At 37.0% G+C, this 19,999-nt stretch overlaps 1 protein-coding gene across 1 annotated transcript; it reads left to right on the top strand.

Annotated features, from left to right (window-relative positions):
* Positions 1-2,161: 2,161 nt before the first annotated feature.
* G6PC2 (glucose-6-phosphatase catalytic subunit 2) lies at positions 2,162-17,962 on the top strand. The gene is given in 7 exon segments (XM_007507911.3): positions 2,162-3,307; positions 4,101-4,133; positions 4,135-4,199; positions 8,818-8,929; positions 13,725-13,840; positions 17,428-17,513; positions 17,516-17,962. Coding segments are annotated over 7 exon segments (1,077 nt in total). The 5' UTR covers positions 2,162-3,089.
* The last annotated feature ends 2,037 nt before the right edge of the window (positions 17,963-19,999 follow it).

Below are 19,999 nucleotides of genomic sequence, written 5' to 3' on the forward strand. Positions count from 1 at the left end.
AGCTTGCCCCAGATCCCCTGGTGTATACTAGCCATTTTCATTCCCTTCCCCTGGCCCACATATGTCTTGTGGGAACAGTTGTCAAATCAGTGCCACCATCTTTGGTTCTACTGACCATGCCTGTGGCTTCCCTGGACCAAGCAAGTCTCACTCTACCTTTGCATAATCTTCTATTATCAGGGAAGCTGCTGGACAGCAGTGGAGGTTATCTTGCCTTTTGCCTTTTTGTACCCAGTATTTATCGCAGGGACTGGCACAGAAGGACTTCATAAATGCTTTTTTCATTCACTCTTCCAAGCTGTGAGTGTCCCAACTTTCATAAACATTTTCTCTGAGGAATTTCTATAATCCATTCTGCCCAAAATTCTAATTAAAAAGGAAAATTTAGCTGCTCTCTAATTCATTTTAATGAGTATTTTCAAAATCTAGGGTTGTTTGTTCATTTTGGGGGGGTTGGAGTGAAGATGCTATTTTTGTTTGCTTTTAAAGAACTAAAAGGAGGGAGCAGTTAGATAGTTCAGTGGATTAAGAGCCAGGCCTGGAGATGGGAGGTCCTAGTGAAACGGTGCACTTCATAAAGAGAGTCCAGACACCCAGAAGTTCAAATTAATGGAACCGATATTTATTTATTATTGGCCAGGCCAAACCTTCATAATGAAAGCTGCCCTGGACTGAAATTACAATGTAGTTTTTATAGGGTGCAAGATACAAAGCAAACAATGTTCATTACGACACATAACCTTGATGGAGTGAGCAGCCTTATCATCTAGATGCTAAATTCGTCAGTGGCGTGGGGTACAAGGCATTCCATTGTATATCTTATCCTAGGGAGTTACTTTCTCATGGATCCTGACTATGTTGTTTTGGTTCTCAGCTGGCTGACCTTCACAGGAAAGCTCAGTTCTGATTTCTACTTTCCCCAGGGAAAAACAGATTTACTTGTCAATGACTTAATTTACCTTACTTCACTAGGTTCAAATTTAGATTCAGATGCGTCCTAGCTGTGTGACCCTGGGCAAGTCACTTGACTCCCATTGCCTAGCCCTTATACATTACAGCCTTGGAACTATTACACAGTATTGAGTCTAATGTAGAAGGTAAAAAAAAAGTACTTAAAAAAAAAAGTAACCAAAAGGAAACAAGTTAAAATGACTTCATTAGAACTGTAAATTAGAAAGGCAAATGGAATTCTAGATCTGAAAGGACAATTAAGAGATCATCTAAAGCAGTCCCTGCCTTCCCATGGGATTTATTGCCCTTGCCTCCATCATGACCATCATCCTCAGCACATAATATTGAACATTTTGACTCACAGCATTACATTTCTGGCTTAAAGTCAAGCCTCCGCCTTTCTTTCTTTTTTTCTCTTTCTCTTTCTTTCTTTCTTTCTTTCTTTCTTTCTTTCTTTCTTTCTTTCTTTCTTTCTTTCTTTCTTTCTTTCTTTCTTTCTTTCTTTCTTTCTTTCTTTCTTTCTTTCTTTCTTTCTTTCTTTCTTTCTTTCTTTCTTTCTTTCTTCCTTCCTTCCTTCCTTCCTTCCTTCCTTCCTTCCTTCCTTCCTTCCTTCCTTCCTTCCTTCCTTCCTTCCTTCCTTCCTTCCTTCCTTCCTTCCTTCCTTCCTTCCTTCCTTTCTCCTAGGCCTTCCTGATTTAGTACATGTGAATATTTCCTTTGAGGCCTTGCAAGAGTGCCTTTTGAACATACTGTTTTTGAAAGTCCATTTCCCTAATTTTTGCAGTCTACGTTGTGTTCTATTTCAATCTTTGGTGACATTAACAACTGCCCAGGTTGTTCTTGTTGCCAACCTAGTGAATCTTTCAGGATCCCCAGGCTCAGACAAAATTATTCAATAATAATGGCACCCTATTGGTGCTAAACCTTTGCTGTACCACTTTTTGTATCTCACAAATAAATAGAGAAAATGTCATTTAGGAATATATGACCCAATGCAGAGGATAGAGAACTAGCCTTGGCATCAGTTTGGGTTTTTTTAATCTTTACTTTCTATCCTATTAATAACCCTAAGCCAGATGAGGAAGTGCTAGGCAATTGAGGTTAAGTGACTTGTCCAGGGTCACATAGCTAAGAAATGTCTGAGATCAGATTTGAACCTATTTTTTACTGACTCCAGGCCTGATTCACAGTGCTACCTAGCTGCTATGGCATCTCTAAGGAGAACTCCCTGTTGGATTAAATCACAGGTTGAAATGACAACAAAAAAAGGTTGACCTTTCTGTAGTTGGTCAGACAAGAGAATGTGAGGTGCCTAATGGTACATTGTAAATGGACCAAAACAACAAACAAACATTTATCTAGTACTAGGAGCAAAGCATTGTACTCAGTTTGGAGCTCTTTATTCCCAGCACTTAGCACAATACCTTTCTAGTAACACACTCTTAATGTACATTTTTAGTTGAATTCAATAAAGCGATTTACACGCACAATGTATGACGCATTGATTCATTTGAGCCCCAGCATGCCAGGGGGTATCTCCATTTCACAAATGAGGAAACAGAGATGCAGTGCTTATAGTTACACCACTAGTGTCTGAATCAGGATTCTAACCGGGTGCTCTTTAATTTCCAGGTCTTCAAATCCAGAACTTGATCCACTATGTCCTGCTGCTTATAAAGAAAGACCCGATAAATAAACCGATAATCGTATTCGATTCGAAATCAAAATGCCTGTTTTGAGAGTTTATTGACATGTGATAATGACTTTCATACATCTCTAGTCAAGCAAAAAAAAATCCAATGTCCCACCTTCAGAGAAACGAGCTGTGCAAAAACTTCAAGCAAACAAGGTCCAGCTGTTCACGCAACAAAAAGAGGGCTGCGCATGACATACCTGGTCCCCCATCCCACTTTCCTCATGACTTGCTGCAGATCAACATGTACTTGAGAGCCTCTTTGCCTCCAATTAAAATAATAAACAGATAAGCTTTTCACCAGCAAAGGGCCAACGTGCCTCTTCCCAGATGGGCAAAATCACATGTTATAATAACAACTAGACACGCCACCTATAAAAGCAATGGAAACCATCACATTTAGTTCCAATCTCTTTACATCTGGATTTGTCTTCTTCTTTTAGGAATGGGTTTCCTTCATAGGAATGGCATTATTGTGATTCAACATTTGCAGAAGGGCTTTTGGGCTTACCATGATTTTCTTAATTTCCTGTCCAGTGTGGGAGATCCCCGGAATATATTTTCAGTTTATTTCCTACTATGATTTCAGCTTAATCAGACAGTTGAAACTAAGATGATATGGGTAGCTGTCATTGGGGACTGGTTCAATCTTATATTTAAATGGTAAGACTTTTTTTCCGTTTCTCTCTAAAATCCATCATTATTTAGACTGTGACTACAGTTCAACTAAAAGGTTCAGACATTCTTGGGTTTGGGAAGAAATTTTTAGTAACTAATTTTTGACCGAACAGAACTTACAAGTTCATGGACTTTCACAGTTAAGTTACTTCCTTAAATCTATTGATCGGTTTTCCACAAAATCAAAGGAAGGACCCTTGCTTGAAGTACAAATGGATGGCTTCAACAAGATTGATTCTTCAGAGTAATTTCTAGTTCTACCACGTGACCATCCATTAAAGGAAGGACTTCCCAGTCAGGAAGAAGGGAGTTTAGAACCTGCCTTTGACAAATATTGGCTGTGTGATGGTGGGCAAGTCCCTTAATTTCTCATACTTCAGAAATCTTTTTAAGACAATAAATTGCAGAGTAGATGCTGATCTATACTGGCAGGGGGATTTTCTTCACTGGGGATTTCCCATACTAATTAAATCATAGACCAAGCCCCTCACCGTAAAAATATAATAACCTAAAGATGACAGCATGCTTAAGCAAAGGATGCTAAACTCATTGTATGGTTCAAATTACAAGTGGTGATGAAAACGAAAATGACTGTGATTAACCCTCGTCAGTATGGTAGGAGATGGACTAGAACCCAGATTCCTCCAAAAGTCCTGTACTGTTGCTTATATGGTCATCTCTTTCTTTGGGGCATTTTGTTTGAGAGAGAGAAAACTTTACCCTAAGAAATGAGAGTTGTGTGCATGGTGCTGTTTATTGACCAATTTTCTTAACATAGGATTTTATTTGGTCAGCGCCCCTACTGGTGGATCTCAGATCTACACAGATCACTCAAATCCATGACTTGAACAATTTCCCACATGTGAAACTGGCCCAGGTAAGAATTCTTTACTGGTTTCAGAATGATTGTATGATAGCCAAAAATGCAATGATTCCAGTTACGTGGTTTGCAATCCTGATTTTGCCATTAAGTTATAGTGTCACCTTGGCTAGCTCTCTACACTTTCCTCATCTGAAAAACGAGGTGGTTAGAAGATCCCTACTAGCTATTAATAATATATAAAGTCCAAATTAATATCACATATTATAGCTTACAAAATACCTTCCTTAACAACAACCCAGTGAGATAGCTAGTGTGCATATCATCCCCATTTTGCAGATGAGAAAATTGAGGATCAGAGAAGGTGACAGAGGCGAAACCCAAATTTGAACCAAAATCTTCAACTTTGGAGTCAAAGCCTAGTGTGCTCTCTCTTTTCCTAACAGCTAACATCATGTTGGGACATAGGTGGATTGAAAATCTAACAAATTAGCACTAGGCTATCACAGGGGGTTTAACATAGTAACTGGTTCATTGTAGATGCTTAATTAGTACTTGTTAAATTAAATAGAATAAAGAAAATAATCTGGGAAAGAATTCTTAATATTCAAATGTGTAGTTGAAAAGATATTCTGGTGCAGGACAGGGTTTTTTGGGAATAACCAAGCTCTATTGCATTAGATGCAAAAAAAATGGAATAAGATATTACTGCCCAAATAATTTTGTCATTTGAGCATTTGCTTAGCAACGCAGCAATGGACTGACGGCAGCTTCTAACAGCAACTAACAAGCATTCCCAGAACTACAGTGTGATTCTAGAAATGTTGATGTACATGCTGTTGAGCAATTTTCAAAGTCATTATAGCTCTTCTGAGAATATCATTAATGGCTACAGAATGGACTGTCATACACAGTATTCCTACAGGAATGATAAGAGTTTCCTGGTATTCCCATTAGCAGAAAAGAGTGTGTCTGACCTCAGAACAGTTTTTGCTCAAATGTCTCATCTTTCTTTTCATGCATATGCAATGCATAAATAGACTTCTTTTCTATTATAAGACCCTAACATAAGGGGAATATGAACACTTTATATGAATGTTGAGTTTCTGTTTTCAAGAGTGATATTTTTTGTTTGGATGTTTGGAGGGAAGTAATCAAAAGAAAAAATAATGCTGTGTTGCTTTTAAGTTACAGAAGCATGTTATCATATAATTAATATGTTGTTATCTAATTAATGTAAATAATAATGTCAGAATAATAAAGAATAATAAATATAAAGCAAGCTTATATTTATAAAGTATTTTAATTACAAATTAATTATACTAGAACATTATTTTTATATATGCTATATGTATTAAATTATCACATGTTAATATATATTATATATACTATAATATAATTATATATGATTATGTCATACATATCATATATACCATGATATACTTATATAAATATATATTATGTTGCACAAAGTTAATGCTACTGGACATACTAGATTAGACTAGAATAGAATAGAGAGGAATAGCAGAAAATTTGATGATTTAAAGTCCTGAGTTCAAGTCCCATTTCTGACTTCTACTGATTATTGCCCTGGGTAAATGATTAGACCACTATGTTTTGGGATGCTTTCTAAGACTTTTAATTTACAGAACCATTACCAATCAGCATGGATAGATAGCTTCTTTATTGAGAATTTCCTATATCATGAAATTACAGTTCTGGCTGAGCCAAAGGAAAAAAAGAATTTGACTTATAAACAAATGGGAATTTATTTCTCATTGACTTACTGATATTTTAGGGTCAATTAATTACCTCTTTGCCTTAGCTGATATAAATACTATGACAGCCATCCTTGATGGGTAGGAATTGAAATAGTTTAAACAAGTAGCTAGCAAGCAATTTAAATATGGATTATGCTTTTTCAAATTCATGAATAAGTTGTTTGGAATATCTACAGATCATGATTTGGTTCCCAGGATAACTCATTTGGTGTTATTGCTACAAATCTGATTTCTTCATTCTGGGAGCAAGTTTTATGGTTCAGATAGATGAGGTAGAGAATTGTTTTCTTCTTCAGGACCAGGACCGTTTTTTCCCCCAAATTCTGGAGAAAAAATTTTAAGTCGAATTTGCCCTTGGCAATTCTTTTTTTTTTATGCCTCCCTTTTATTTTTTTTAAATTTTAAACATTATTTTATTTGGTCATTTCTAAACATTATTCACTGGAAACAAAGATCATCTTCTTTTCCTCCCCGCCCCCTCTCCCACCACCTTTCCCTCTCCCATAGCCGACGCACTATTCCACTGGTTAACACATGTGTTCTTGACTCGAACCCATTTCCCTGTTGTTGGTATTTGCATTAGAGTGTTCATTTAGAGTCTCTCCTCAGTCATATCCCCTCAACCCCTGTAGTCAAGCAGTTGCTTTTCATCGGTGTTTTTACTCCCACAGTTTATCCTCTGCTTGTGGATAGTGTTTTTTAGATCTCTGCAGATTGTTCAGGGACATTGCATTGCCACTAATGGAGAAGTCCATCACCTTAGATTGTACCACAATGTATCAGTCTCTGTGTACAATGTTCTCCTGGTTCTGCTCCTCTCGCTCTGCATCACTTCTTGGAGGTTGTTCCAGTCTCCATGGAACTCCTCCACTTTATTATTCCTTTTAGCACAATAGTATTCCATCACCAAGATATAACACAATTTGTTCAGCCATTCCCCAATTGATGAGCACCCCCTCGTTACCCAATTTTTGGCCACCACAAAGAGGGCAGCTATGAATATTCTTGTACAAATCTTTTTCCTTATTATCTCTTTGGGGTACAGACCCAGCAGTGCTGGATCAAAGGGCAGACAGCCTTTTATCACCCTTTGGGCGTAGTTCCAAATTGCCCTCCAGAATGGCTGGATCAATTCACAACTCCACCAGCAATGAATTAGTGTCCCCACACATTCCCTCCAGCATTCATTACCTTCCTTTGCTGTCATGTTAGCCAATCTGCTAGGTGTGAGGTGATACCTCAGAGTTGTTTTGATTTACATCTCTCTGATTATAAGAGATGTAGAGCACTTTTTCATGTGCTTATTAATAGTTTTGATTTCTTTGGCTGAGAACTGCCTGTTCATGTCCCTTGCCCATTTGTCAATTGGAGAATGGCTTGATTTTTTGTACAATTGATTTAGTTCTTTGTAAATTTGAGTAATTAAACCTTTGTCAGAGGTTTTTATGAAGATTGTTTCCCAATTTGTTGCTACCCTTCTGATTTTGGTTACATTGGTTTTGTTTGTACAAAAACTTTTTAATTTGATGTATTCCAGATTATTTATTTTCCATTTTGTAACTCTTTCTAATTCTTGCTTGGTTTTGAAGTCTTTCCCTGCCCTTGGCAATTCTAACCAACTCTATCTTCATCTCTTTCTCTCTCAAAGATTCTGGGGCTTTTTTGGTGCTGTGGATCCCTTTGGCAATCTGGAGAAACCTATGGAATCTTCAGAATATTTTAAAATTTTAAAATAAAATATGTAGGAATACAAAGGAAATAATTTCTATTAAAAACAAACAAATTCATGAACCCCAAATGAAGAACCCTTTTCTTAGAGGCCCTTTCTTAGGTCTTCAGTTATCTCAGATTGTCATCAACCTTTTATCTAGACCAGTAACTTTTCTCAAAATAGCCTGTGCTCCCAAATCATCTGCTTCCCTGCCTCCCTCTTCACCCAATCAAACCTCTCATTTCTTCTTTGTAACTGCTTCTCTCAGCTAGGTGTTAGTAAGAGAATAAGCTGACTGGACTAATTTAGGCATTTGTGAATGACTCATAGAGTCCCTAATGCTGCTAGCAGTATTAGCATTTAAAAAGAAAAGATTGCTTGGCAGTACACATTAATCTCTCACAGGTGGGATTTCAGGTAATGTGATGAAGCAAAGACAAAGCATTTCAGGACTGCAGGAAAACCACTGTGTACAGAATTTGACCTAGGCATCTTTTCTCCAGGAAGGTGCTTCCCTAAGTCATTCTCATTTTCATATTTTCTTTTCTTTCTTTCCTTTTGTATCTCCCAGATCTCTAAAGCCTCAGGTTTTTTTTGAAATGGCTACCATGGCAACTAGACCCAAGATTGGCCATATGGGGTTGGCAGGGACAGCTGTTTGTGTGTATGGGTTGTTTGCAAGTGTCTACTGCCCGTAATTTCTATCCACCATTTGACCTGTCCACTCTAATGGGAATAGACCTATCCCAGCCCTCCAAAGGGATTTGCTTTGATTTTCTCTCTAATGGAAGTCAATGGAAAGATCACTTGAATGTAGGTGGCTATAGATATAGACTCTTAGTCATTTTGAAACATTCAGGTTTATCAGAAATGATTAGTTTGAAAATCAGGACATTTCAAAAAAAATAATATGTCTGAGTCACACACATATATATATCATATCTATATCTATATCTATATCTATGAACAGTTTGGGGCTCAATTCTCCCTGCCCCTACAATTGACTCATTTTGGAAGAGGTCACTTTGTCCCCAGTCTAGGTTTCAAAAACTCACTTATATTATTGTGGTATTTTTCCTGGCTGAGAGCAATTTTCAGGGCTAGTCTACTGTTCTCATGCCCATTTCTAAAACTTCTTACACCCTCAGAATGTCTTAAATGCATCTGTTATTTATTGCTGTAGGATGTCCATCAGGCCATGCCATGGGATCATCTTGTGTCTGGTATGTAATGGTAACAGCTGTGCTGAGCTATACCGTGGGTCAAATAGATAAATCATCAGTGACTCTGCACAGGTCAACTTTGGATTGGTTTCTGCAATATTTCATTTGAATTGGACAATATTGAATAAAGCAGAGTTGATTTCATTTATCTCAACACAATGTACTCATAGTTGTTGAAATACATTTATTTATTCTGGCTCCTCAAAGCCCAAACAGCAACATGAATGGAAGATTTATATTTTGCATTAATATAACCCTCTAATTAGCTCATGGCCATTGTCTCAACAGAGTATTGGAAATTTTCCATTGATAAATGTCCTGTTCTAGATGCCTCTTTGTTACCATAACATAATTATCATTTTTAGTGGCCCATAAATAACTCTGCTAAAATATACAAGGACTTATTTTGCATGCAAATTCCCTCTTTAAGAAAAACTGAAAGTATGAAAATGACTTTCCCAGTCTCTGAAAGTCTCTGTTTAGATATAATTATACCTGCTTCTTTTAATAGTTCATTTTTTTACATTTAAATAATAATTTCTTGAGCCCAAAAAAGCTGGTCACATATCATCTTTTAAATGTTTAGAAATGTGTTAAAAATAAAATTTGATTCATTTTGATGCCAGCTAGTCTTTAGGATGATCGCTTAACCAGTGAATTTTAGGGACAATCTTTAATCATTCCTAGTGAATACTCTAGAACATAGATGTAAATGTTCTGCAAGTAGTCCACGAATTACAGGGGACAATCTTCCCTGGAACCCTATTTGTTCAATATCCCTTTAGGTTATAATTTATTAACAGGAAGTTTATTCTATCTGACATATATATACATATATATATATATATATCCCTAGAATTTAATTTTCTAACATTTCCCTGAGCCTTTTGGTTAGATTTGTTTTTCTCCTCTTCCTTCCTTCCTTCCTTCCTTCCTTCCTTCCTTCCTTCCTTCCTTCCTTCCTTCCTTCCTTCCTTCCTTCCTTCCTTCCTTCCTTCCTTCCTTCCTTCCTTCCTTCCTTCCTTCCTTCCTTCCTTCCTTCCTTCCTTCCTTTCTTCCTTCCTTTCTTTCTTCCTTTCTTTCTTCCTTTCTTTCTTTCTTTCTTTCTTTCTTTCTTTCTTTCTTTCTTTCTTTCTTTCTTTCTTTCTTTCTTTCTTTCTTTCTTTCTTTCTTTCTTTCTTTCTTTCTTTCTTTCTTTCTTTCTTTCTTTCTTTCCTTCTTTCTTTCTTTCCTTCTTTCTTTCTTTCTTTCTTGATAGATATCTGAACTCAAAGAAAAGTGACAGGCTGAAGTACTACTGAATCTTCTCACCTCCATAGGAGAGATACCCCAGGTGGTCTGGAATTTTGAGAAGCCAGAAGGTTCTGATTGAGAGGCAGTTAGATCTCTCAGCCTTGAGACAGACAAAGGGGAAGGTCTTGTTAAGACTGGATCCTGAAGAAAGATTCAAATCTTTCTCTTGGTGCCTGAACACCATCCCCTACTGATTTCCCAACTGAAAGTGACCAGCTGGAGAAGACATTAAGTCTCTGACAAGACTACCTCACAGCTCCTGGTGCCCTGAGTCTGTACTTTACCAGTTGGGCCAAGATCAGAGCTAGCCAAGCCTAAATCTCTCAGGGTGCCCAAGGCTGCCAAAGCCTGGGTTCCCCAACTTGAGGTGGGAGGAAGGTACATAGTTAGAATAGGGTCACTATTTCCCTCTTTCCTCAACAAACTTTTCCCTGCAGTCATTTCCCGGTGAATTAGCTTAGAAAAAAGGTTGTTGTCTTTCCCCAAATTGACTTGAGTGTGAGTGGGTCAGCTTGACAGGGAGAAAAATCTCCCTGAGGAGGAAAGCTCTTGACCTTAGTAGTAGAGGAAGACAAGAGTCAGTTTGGGTAGCAGCCATAGCTGAGGGAAGGCTGAAGGGGGAAATTACTCACTCCCTCTCTCCTTTCTCGGCTGTATCTCCAGGACCTTCCTTTGAGAGAGAAGATAGCCATTCTTCCTCTCTCCTTTTACCGTCAACTAATTCCTCTATTACACTTTCTTTCTTTTTCTCTTTCTGTATCTCTTTCTGTCTTTCTGTCTTTCTCTTTCTGTCTCTCTCTTTCCTTCTATCTCTTCCTTCCTTCCTCTCTTCCTTCCTTCCTTCCTCTCTTTCTTTCTTTCTTTCTTTCTTTCTTTCTTTCTTTCTTTCTTTCTTTCTTTCTTTCTTTCTTTCTTTCTTTCTTTCTTTCTTTCTTTCTCTCTCTCTTTCTTTCTCTCTCTCTTTCTTTCTTTCTTTCTTTCTTTCTTTCTTTCTTTCTTTCTTTCTTTCTTTCTTTCTTTCTTTCTTTCTTTCTTTCCTTCCTTCCTTCCTTCCTTTCTTTTCCCTTCTTTTCTTTCTTCTTTTCTCAGTTCTTTAAATCCTATGTTGAAAAAAATAATTTTAGAATCCTTAAAATACTTATTATAGCTTTCCTAGGATGGTTTTTATCACTTAATCTTTTAGCTGCATTAACTATAAAATTGCTAATAATTTAGATTCACTTAATATTTTAGTAGCATACTATTACAGTAATTTTATTGACTAATGAAAAAATTTCCAAGTCCTAGAAGGTGACACACTTTTTTGAGAAATACTGGATATTAGCACAGATCCTGGCACATAGTTAGTGCTTAATAAATGATTGATTGGTACTACAAAATTTTCAAAATGGTTAATCTGAGAATCTCCCCAAAGTTTCCTATAGTGATACTTTTGCAAGTATCCACATAGTGGTTAAAACTTAAGATATTTATAAGCTAGTTAGTACAAAAACATCAATAAAATTCCATATGAGTCATAATTTATATCCATAAAATATCATTCAAGTGAGGTTTCAATTGAATATCAGTACTTTCTCTGTATATTCTCTGAACAAATGTGATTAGACTGAGAATATTTTGTCTTTTGACCTACTCTTTTTAAAAAAAAAATCCTTACCTTCTCTCTTAGAATCAATACTGTGTATTGGTTCTAAGACATAAGACATAAGACATAAGAATGGTAAGGGCTAGGCAATGGGGGTTATGTGACTTGTCCATGGTCTCACAGTTAGGAAGTATCTAAGACCAAATTTGAAGCCAGGATCTCTCATCATTAGACTTGGCTCTCAATCCACTGAGCCATGTAGCTGCCCCTTCCTGACCTACTTTTCAATGTTTAGAATGAAATTCTTACATATTACACCCACTAAATCTTTTCTCTTTTACAAACCACTGATAATGATAGATGGCATTTTATATGGTTCTCTTGTTTACACATATTATTTCATTTGATCCTCATAAATCATTTTTCAAATGAAAACCAAGGCTCAAAGAGTCCAAGTGACTTCCTCCATGGGCACTTAGAAAAAAAAATTAAACATTCATTAAGCACCTTCTCTGTGCTAGGTACTTTACAAACATTATCTTACTTGATCTTCTTAGTAACCCTCGGAGGCAGGTAAATTATAATTCCCATTTTACAGTTCAGAAAACTGAGATAGAGATTAAGTGATTTATCCAGGAGACATCCAGCAAGTAAATCTGAGGCCAGATTTAAATTGAAGATTTTCCTGACTCCAGTCCCAATTTTCTAGCATTTGCACCTTTTAACTATGCTAGCAACTGACATAGCCAGGCCTTAGCTTAGTTTTTCTCTGTTTATAGAGTAAGTTTTACCATGTCCTATACCCTCTTCCAAGTGAACCTTGCTTCCTTCTATTAAAAATTCACCAATATCTGGTCTTTTCTCTTTCCACAAGCAATTTGTGGTCTGAAGATCACATAAAAAAATACCTTAAAACTTCAGAGATTTTCTAGAAGTTGCTTTTGGGTGTATTTTAAAAGAATTTACTTTCATTTCTGAGTGTTACAATTTAAGAAGGGAAGTTTTTTAAAATATAATTTTATTTTCAAAATATTTTTTCATGGTTACATGATTCATGTTGTCTTTTTCTTCTTTTCCTTCCCCCCTACCAGAGTTGACAAGCAATTCCATTGGGTTATAAATATATTATCACTCAAAACCCATTTCCATATTATTCATTTTTGTTAGAGAGTAATAAGAAGGGACATTTTTGAGCATCATTGCCTCCTGTCCTACTTGTAGCTTCAAGTTTCATAGGCCCTTTCCCCCAGATCTCAAAGATTAAGATATCACTTCCCAGATTCTATTGAATCAATTCCATTTAAACCTTTTCCTTAAAAGAAGGAAAAAATTGTATTAAATATATTTGGTTTATATAATTATTAGTTTAGATGCTGTCACAAACTAACTTAATAGCAAATAATAATATGAATGACCAGTTCTTCAGGATAAAAGAGAATATCCAAGACTATTTATTTCCCATGCAATACCTCATAGCATAATATATGAATTGGCTTTATTTCATAACATTTATTAAATTTCTGGAATTGGGCAGAGAAAACAAGGAAAAAAGTGGCATAATGGATGGAGCACTGGTCCTAAATTTAATCAAGAAAAACAGTTCAAATCCAGCTTCTGATACTCACTAGCTGTGTGACTTGACCAGTTACCCACTGTCTACCTCAATTTCCTTATCTGTAAAATGGAATAATCATTGCACCTACCTATGAGATTCTTGTGAAAGTAAAATGAGTTAACATTTTTGAAATATTTGGCAAACCTTAAAGCACTACATAAATGCTGTCTATAATAATAAATATAACAATAATTATCACAATTACTTCAAGATGACCCACTAGTAAGCTTCATTACATTCACAAATACAGAAACCTGCAATAACTGTTCAGTTTTTCAAATCTTACCCAGCATATAAAAATAGTGCTTTAAATAAAAAAAATACAATCTCTTACCATTTTTTTTTCACACATGGCATTTGTTTTCCCATCACAGGCTGACCTGGTCATTTCTCTGGAATCTTTTTTGGTTGATTCAAATCAGTGTCTGAATCTCCAGAATATTCACAGCAACACATTTTCCTCATCAAGTTAGTCTTGGAGTCATTGGTGGCAAATATGATGAATTCTCTTTAATTGTGTCATTTGAAAGTTGTAGCCTCATCTTAGCCATAAGATGTCAGATTCTTGCTGGAACTAAAAGGGGAACGTGTGGCGATTGTGTTCCTTCTCTAGGCCACTGTGGCTGTTTGAGTTCAGCATGGTACCTGAAAGCCTGAAAAAGTAAAAACACCTTTCTGATTTTCTAACATGCTCTAGTCAGTTGGGTTTTTAGTGCTTGACCACAGGGCTGAGTCAAGTATGGTCACCTGAAACGCATACTTTACCATTCTGTCATGGTGCCATTGGTCCATTGGTGCCCACTCATCCCTGTGCTGATGGCCCCATTATTTCAGAAACTGCTGTTTGTCACATCTGGATTTTTCATGTAGCTCTAAAGAGCTAACGATAAAGCCATGAACCCTTCAAGTGCTCAGTAATTTAATGATATATAATATCTGAAATATTAGTTGAAATTTATCTTTACTGTGGTATACTGTATAGAAGAACAGCCTTGGAACCAAAAAAGACTTAGGATCAAGTCCTACTTTTAAAACATGCAACCTGGGTGACATAGGCAATTAACTCACCTCTCAGCACCCTATATATATTTTAAATTTTTATTTAAGTATTTTCCATGGTTACATGATTCAAGTTTTTTCCCTCCACTTTTCCCTCCGACCTTTCCCAGAGTTGAGAAGCATTTTCACTGGGTTATATACACTCAATACCTATTTCCATATAAATCATTTTTGTAATAATCTTTTAAAAACCAAAACCCCACACCCAACACCCATATAAACAAGTGAAAAATCAAATGTTTTCCTTCTGTGTTTCTATTTCACTCTCAATGTTGTAATAATTGAAATTAAATTATGAGGTTGTTAGTAGCTTTAATAACTTTATTAAATCAAAGTAGTAGAAGTGAAGTGAGGGGAAAGGTAGGGGAGAGGTAGAGAGTTATTAGCTTACTAAATGATTCATTGGGGAGACTAGGCATATTAATCTCCCAAAGACCTCAATTGAGGAGATTTCAACATGCTGGTCTGATAGAATCATTCCAAATAACCTCTAAAGCCTCTTTTACTAGAGGTGTATAAAACATTGTATTTGACCTCAGGAGAATTACAACAATATGGGGGATAAGAGGGAAAGAAAAGAGAAAGAAAACAAAAATGATTGATAGACATATTGACAAAAAGCCGATTGGGGGCATTCCCCTTCGGCATAAGAATTTACATTCAGAAAAAATGATATGTTTAACCCCCTTCAGTTCAGTCCATTATATTCCAAAGTTCACTCTGGATCTCTTGATGCTGTGTGTGGCTTCTGCAGGCATCCTTATGGCATCTTCTCCAAAAGATCTGCTTTCTTGATTCGGGGTGTTGGTGATTTTCTTTTCCAAAAATTTCTCCAAAAGATTTTAAACCCTGGATTTTAGAATAATTATACAATGTAGATAGCATTCCTTCTCATAAGTAAGTCCCTTGGGATTGTCCTGGCTCATTGCACTGTTATCAGTAGCAAAGTTATTACATTTGAGTATTCCACAATATGTCAGTCTCTGTGTACAATGTTCTCCTGGTTCTGCTCCTTTCACTCTGCATCACTTCCTGGAGATTGTTCCAGTCTCCATGGAATTCCTCTATTTTATTATTCCTTTTAGCACAATAGTATTCCATCACCAACATATACCACAATTTGCTCAGCCATTCCCAATTGAAGGGCGTCCCCTCGTTTTACAGTTTTTGGCCACCACAAAGAGCGCAGCTATGAATATTCTTGTACAAGTCTTTTTCCTTATTATCTCTTTGGGGTACAAATCTAGCACTGGTATGGCTGGATCAAAGGATAGGTATTCTTTTAAAGCCCTTTGGCCATAGCTCCAAATTTCCTTCCAGAATGGTTGGATTAATTCACAACTCCAACTCCAGCAGTGTATTATCAGCAGCATCCCATATAACACTCCAAGATTACAAGTAACAGATGAGGTGCAAATCTGCATCAAGAGAGACAGGGTGGCATAGAAGACAATAGAATGCTAGACTGGGGGCCAGGAAGATCTGGGTTTGAATTCTACCTATGGTCTTTTCAAAGGATATGTCTATGTTTTGTTGTTATTGTTGAGTCCTTTTGGCCATGTCTGACTTTTCTTGATCCCATTTGGGGTTTCCATGATAATAAAGATAGTGGAGCAGTTTGTCATTTTCTTCGCTAGCTTAGTTTACAGATAAGGAAACTGAGGCAAATTGGGTTAAATGACTTGCCCAAGGTCAGACAATTTAGGTCAAATTTTAACTCAAAGAGATGAACCTTTCTGACTCCAGGTCATTTCTCTCTCCAGCTCATTTTATAGAGGAGGAAATGAGGCAAACAGGATTAAGTGAATTCCCCAGGATCATACGGTTAGTCAGTGTCTGAGCCAGATTTGAATTCATGAGAATGAATCTTCCTGACTCTAGGTCTGGCACTCTATCTACTGTACCACTTAGCTGCCCCTGTATCTATTATTTGATTTGATCATGTGTCTGTCTCACCTTTGATTTCCCCTTCTATAAAATAGGCATAATAGCAGATCCAGCATCTACCTCACAGGGCTGTTGGGAGGCTCATGAAGTGTTTTGCATTTGCATTTGCAAAGCTTTAGATAAACACCAGCAGTTATTAGTATCATCCCTGTTATCATCACCAATAGGGAGAGTTCCCATGCTAAAGTTTCCTAAGTGATAAAACCACAAAGACCCACCCCCCAAAATTAGTTTACAGTGCATGGCTTGTTGACTCTGAATAAATGAAAAATCTGAGTTTATATTAGTGGTTTAAGTCCCAGAAAGGCAAACATATTGTTGGGTTTAGATGATATGACAGTCATTGCCTAGGAAAATAGATTTGGGAATAATTAACAGATATACTCTAGGCCATAAAACATAAAGAAAGAGACTACTAGAACTGGACAGGCCTGTAGAAATCAAGTGGTTCCACCCCCTCACTTTTGCAGAAGAGGAAACTGATTCACAAAGTAATAAATCTTGGCCAAGTTCCCAGATGTTGGGAGTGGTTGGAGTAGCCACTTCTTTCTTGAAAACAGTCATGGAATGCAGAACATGTTAGATCTGGAAGGGGCCTTAGTGAGCATCTACTCCAACCCCCTCATTTTGCAGGTGTGACAACTGGGACCCAGAGAAGCTGAGTAACTTGCCCCCAGTCACAAAGCTAATAAATGTCAGAGTTGGACTTAATCCCACATGTCTGATTCAACCTTATTCCAAAAACATTTATTAGTGCCTACTCTGCATGAAGCTCTGTGGTAGGTGATGGGGATCCAAAAGGAAAAGAAAAAGAAAAAAGAAAAATTGTCCCTGCCCTCAGGGAATTTACTTATTACTATGACTACACAGCAGATTCTTTTGGCTCTAAATCTAGGAATCTTCTTTCCACAAAGCCATACAGTTATCCTAGAGCATGATTCCTGTTAAGGACCTTATATTCCCAGTGCTTCATTTTAATACAGTGCCTAGCACATAGTAGGCGGTTAACAAATGTTTATTGACTGACTGAGATGAAAATACAGTCAACGGAAGTTTCTGTCTGATTTGCAGGCATGCTTGTGGCAGAAGCATTTGAACATACACCTGGCACCCAAACAGCAAATCTGGGAACATATATCAAGACCAATCTGTTTCTGGTTTTGTTTTGTTTTGTTTTGTTTTGTTTGCCTTTGGCTTGTACCTATTTCTCAAACTTCTTGATGTTGATCTCCTGTGGTCGGTCTTCAAAGCCAAGAAATGGCGCACCAATCCAGACTGGATCCACATGGACACAACTCTGTTTGCTGGCCTGGTGAGAAACCTTGGGGTTCTCTTTGGATTAGGCTTTGCAAGCAGTTCTGAAGTGATTTTTTTTTTGAGCTGTCAGGGAAAGGACAGTTATAAACTGAGTTTCAACCTGCTATGTGTGATGACTTCATTGACTCTCCTGCAACTGTAAAATTTTGTTAAGATCCCAACCCATGCTGAATATTTGTTTTATGTGTTATCTTTCTGTCAAAGTGCATCCATTCCATTCACTGTGGTTGCTGTGATTCCTTACTGCATACATGTGTTAATGAGGCCCAGGGAAAAGAAGATTAATTAGGAATGTTGGGGTAGGAAGCTAGAGTTATATTCCTTCACACAGAAGAGAAATTCCCTGACCCTCCAGTAGAATCACAGTTGTAGACATGAGTTTTTAACTGTCTGATCTTATTTTGCAGAGGAGGAAACGGAGACCTAAGGGAGTTAGGTGACTTATTTACAGTCCACAGCTATTTAGACAAAATGTCAGAACTAAAACCTAGTTGCTCCAATTCCTATTCTGAGGATCTACTCATGACTACATACTTTGGTGCCTTTTGTTCTCTCTTTTCAAAGTGGAGAGTATTACCCCAATATTTTCCTTTGAAGGTATTTTGATGTAACTTCTTAGTTACATCTTAACTGAACTTAAAGAATTGAATCCTAATTGATCTATACATTGACACTTTTCAGAACAGATTAGTCGCCCTGCTTATATAAAACAGTAAGAGTTGTGCAAACATTTTTAGGGAAAGGAAAAGCATGATGGATAGGTTTTTTAGTGTGCATCTTTTCTCAGTGGTACAGGACTTGATGTCATAATTGTTCTAAGTGCTAGGCACCTTTATTTTATTTTAAAACCCTATCTTAGAATTGATACTGCTTTGGTACTAAGACAGAAGTGTGGTAAGGGCAAGACAATGGAGGTTGAGTGACTTGCCCAGGATCATACAGTTAGGAAATATGTGAGACCAGATTTGGTCCAGGACCTTCTGTCTCTGAGCCTGGCTCTCTCTATCCATTGAGTCACCCAGCTGTCTTCTACTCCTTTATAATAAATATGAAATCAGCTCTTAGTCTTTTACAAAGTGATACTTAAACAACAACAACAAAAACAACAAAAAAAGCTTCCTCTTTCTCCTGTTGAATTCCATAGCATAGAATTGTTACCTCTAAACCCTTGGGATTTAGATAAGAATTCAGAAATACTTCTTATCTCATTCTGACAAAAGACAAGTGAATTGTCTTGTCTAAGGTTTCATCCCATTGGAACCATCGGAACCATTAATAATCCTAGTCATTAACTGCATTAATCTTTATTTACCCTGCACTATGGTCAATATCTAAATACTAGGTGAGTGACCACTGTAGATATTGTTATATGTTCTCCTAAGAATTTCCCAATATGTTTTTTAATGAACTTCAAGACTTCTGAACACTGAGATGATTAACTCTTTTGTCTCCATCCAGCTCATCCTGTTCCTAGGGCAGTTGCTCAGTTACCCTCTGATATATAAAAATGCCTCACACTGCTCATTTTAATGACCTAATTAAGGAATTCTTTAACATGATGACTTGTTAAATTAATCATAAATATTTTAATGGTAACACATCAAATAGATGTTATATCAGTTGAGAGCAATATAACTGCAGACTGTTCAAGATCACAAATTCAGGTGATTTCTGGCTCCTCTGCAGGTATATTTCATATACCAATGACTTCCCAAGACCCAATGACAAGTTTTACTTTTCAAAGCTAACAAAGCCTGGATAGTTAATAACTAAAGCAAGATGCTAAAAAAGGCTTCTGGAAAAGGGAGTGTAGATTGCCGGCTGAAAGGGCACTTAGAAATCATATATATAATCCAACCTATTCATTTTTAAAAGCCCAGAGAAAACTGACTTGCTCAAGGTCACACAGGTAGAATACATAGAATTGGGGGCAGCGAGGAGGCTCAGTGGATTGAGTCATATCTAGAAACCAAAGGTCCTAGGTTCAAATCTGACCTCAGACACTTCCCAGCTGTGTGACCCTGGGCAAGTCACTTGACCCCTATTGCCTAGCCCTTACTGCTCTTCTGCCTTGGAACCAATATACAGTATTGACTGTAAGAGGACAGTAAAGGTTTGTTTTTTTTTAAAGCATACAATTCCACCCACAGATGCTGTAACATCAGATCTAACAGGACTCCCTCTATGTCAGGAAGTTTTTGTTTAGTTGTCTAAAAAGTTCAATTCCCATTGTGATCGTTAGCACTCCTAGCTGCATCTCTATTCCCATGAGGAATGTATGTGAAGAAATTTTCGACCATTTGCTAAATGGGCAGATGCATGTGTC

The sequence above is a fragment of the Monodelphis domestica genome, chromosome 4, assembly GCF_027887165.1.
Source record: "Monodelphis domestica isolate mMonDom1 chromosome 4, mMonDom1.pri, whole genome shotgun sequence".
NCBI lineage: Eukaryota > Metazoa > Chordata > Mammalia > Didelphimorphia > Didelphidae > Monodelphis > Monodelphis domestica.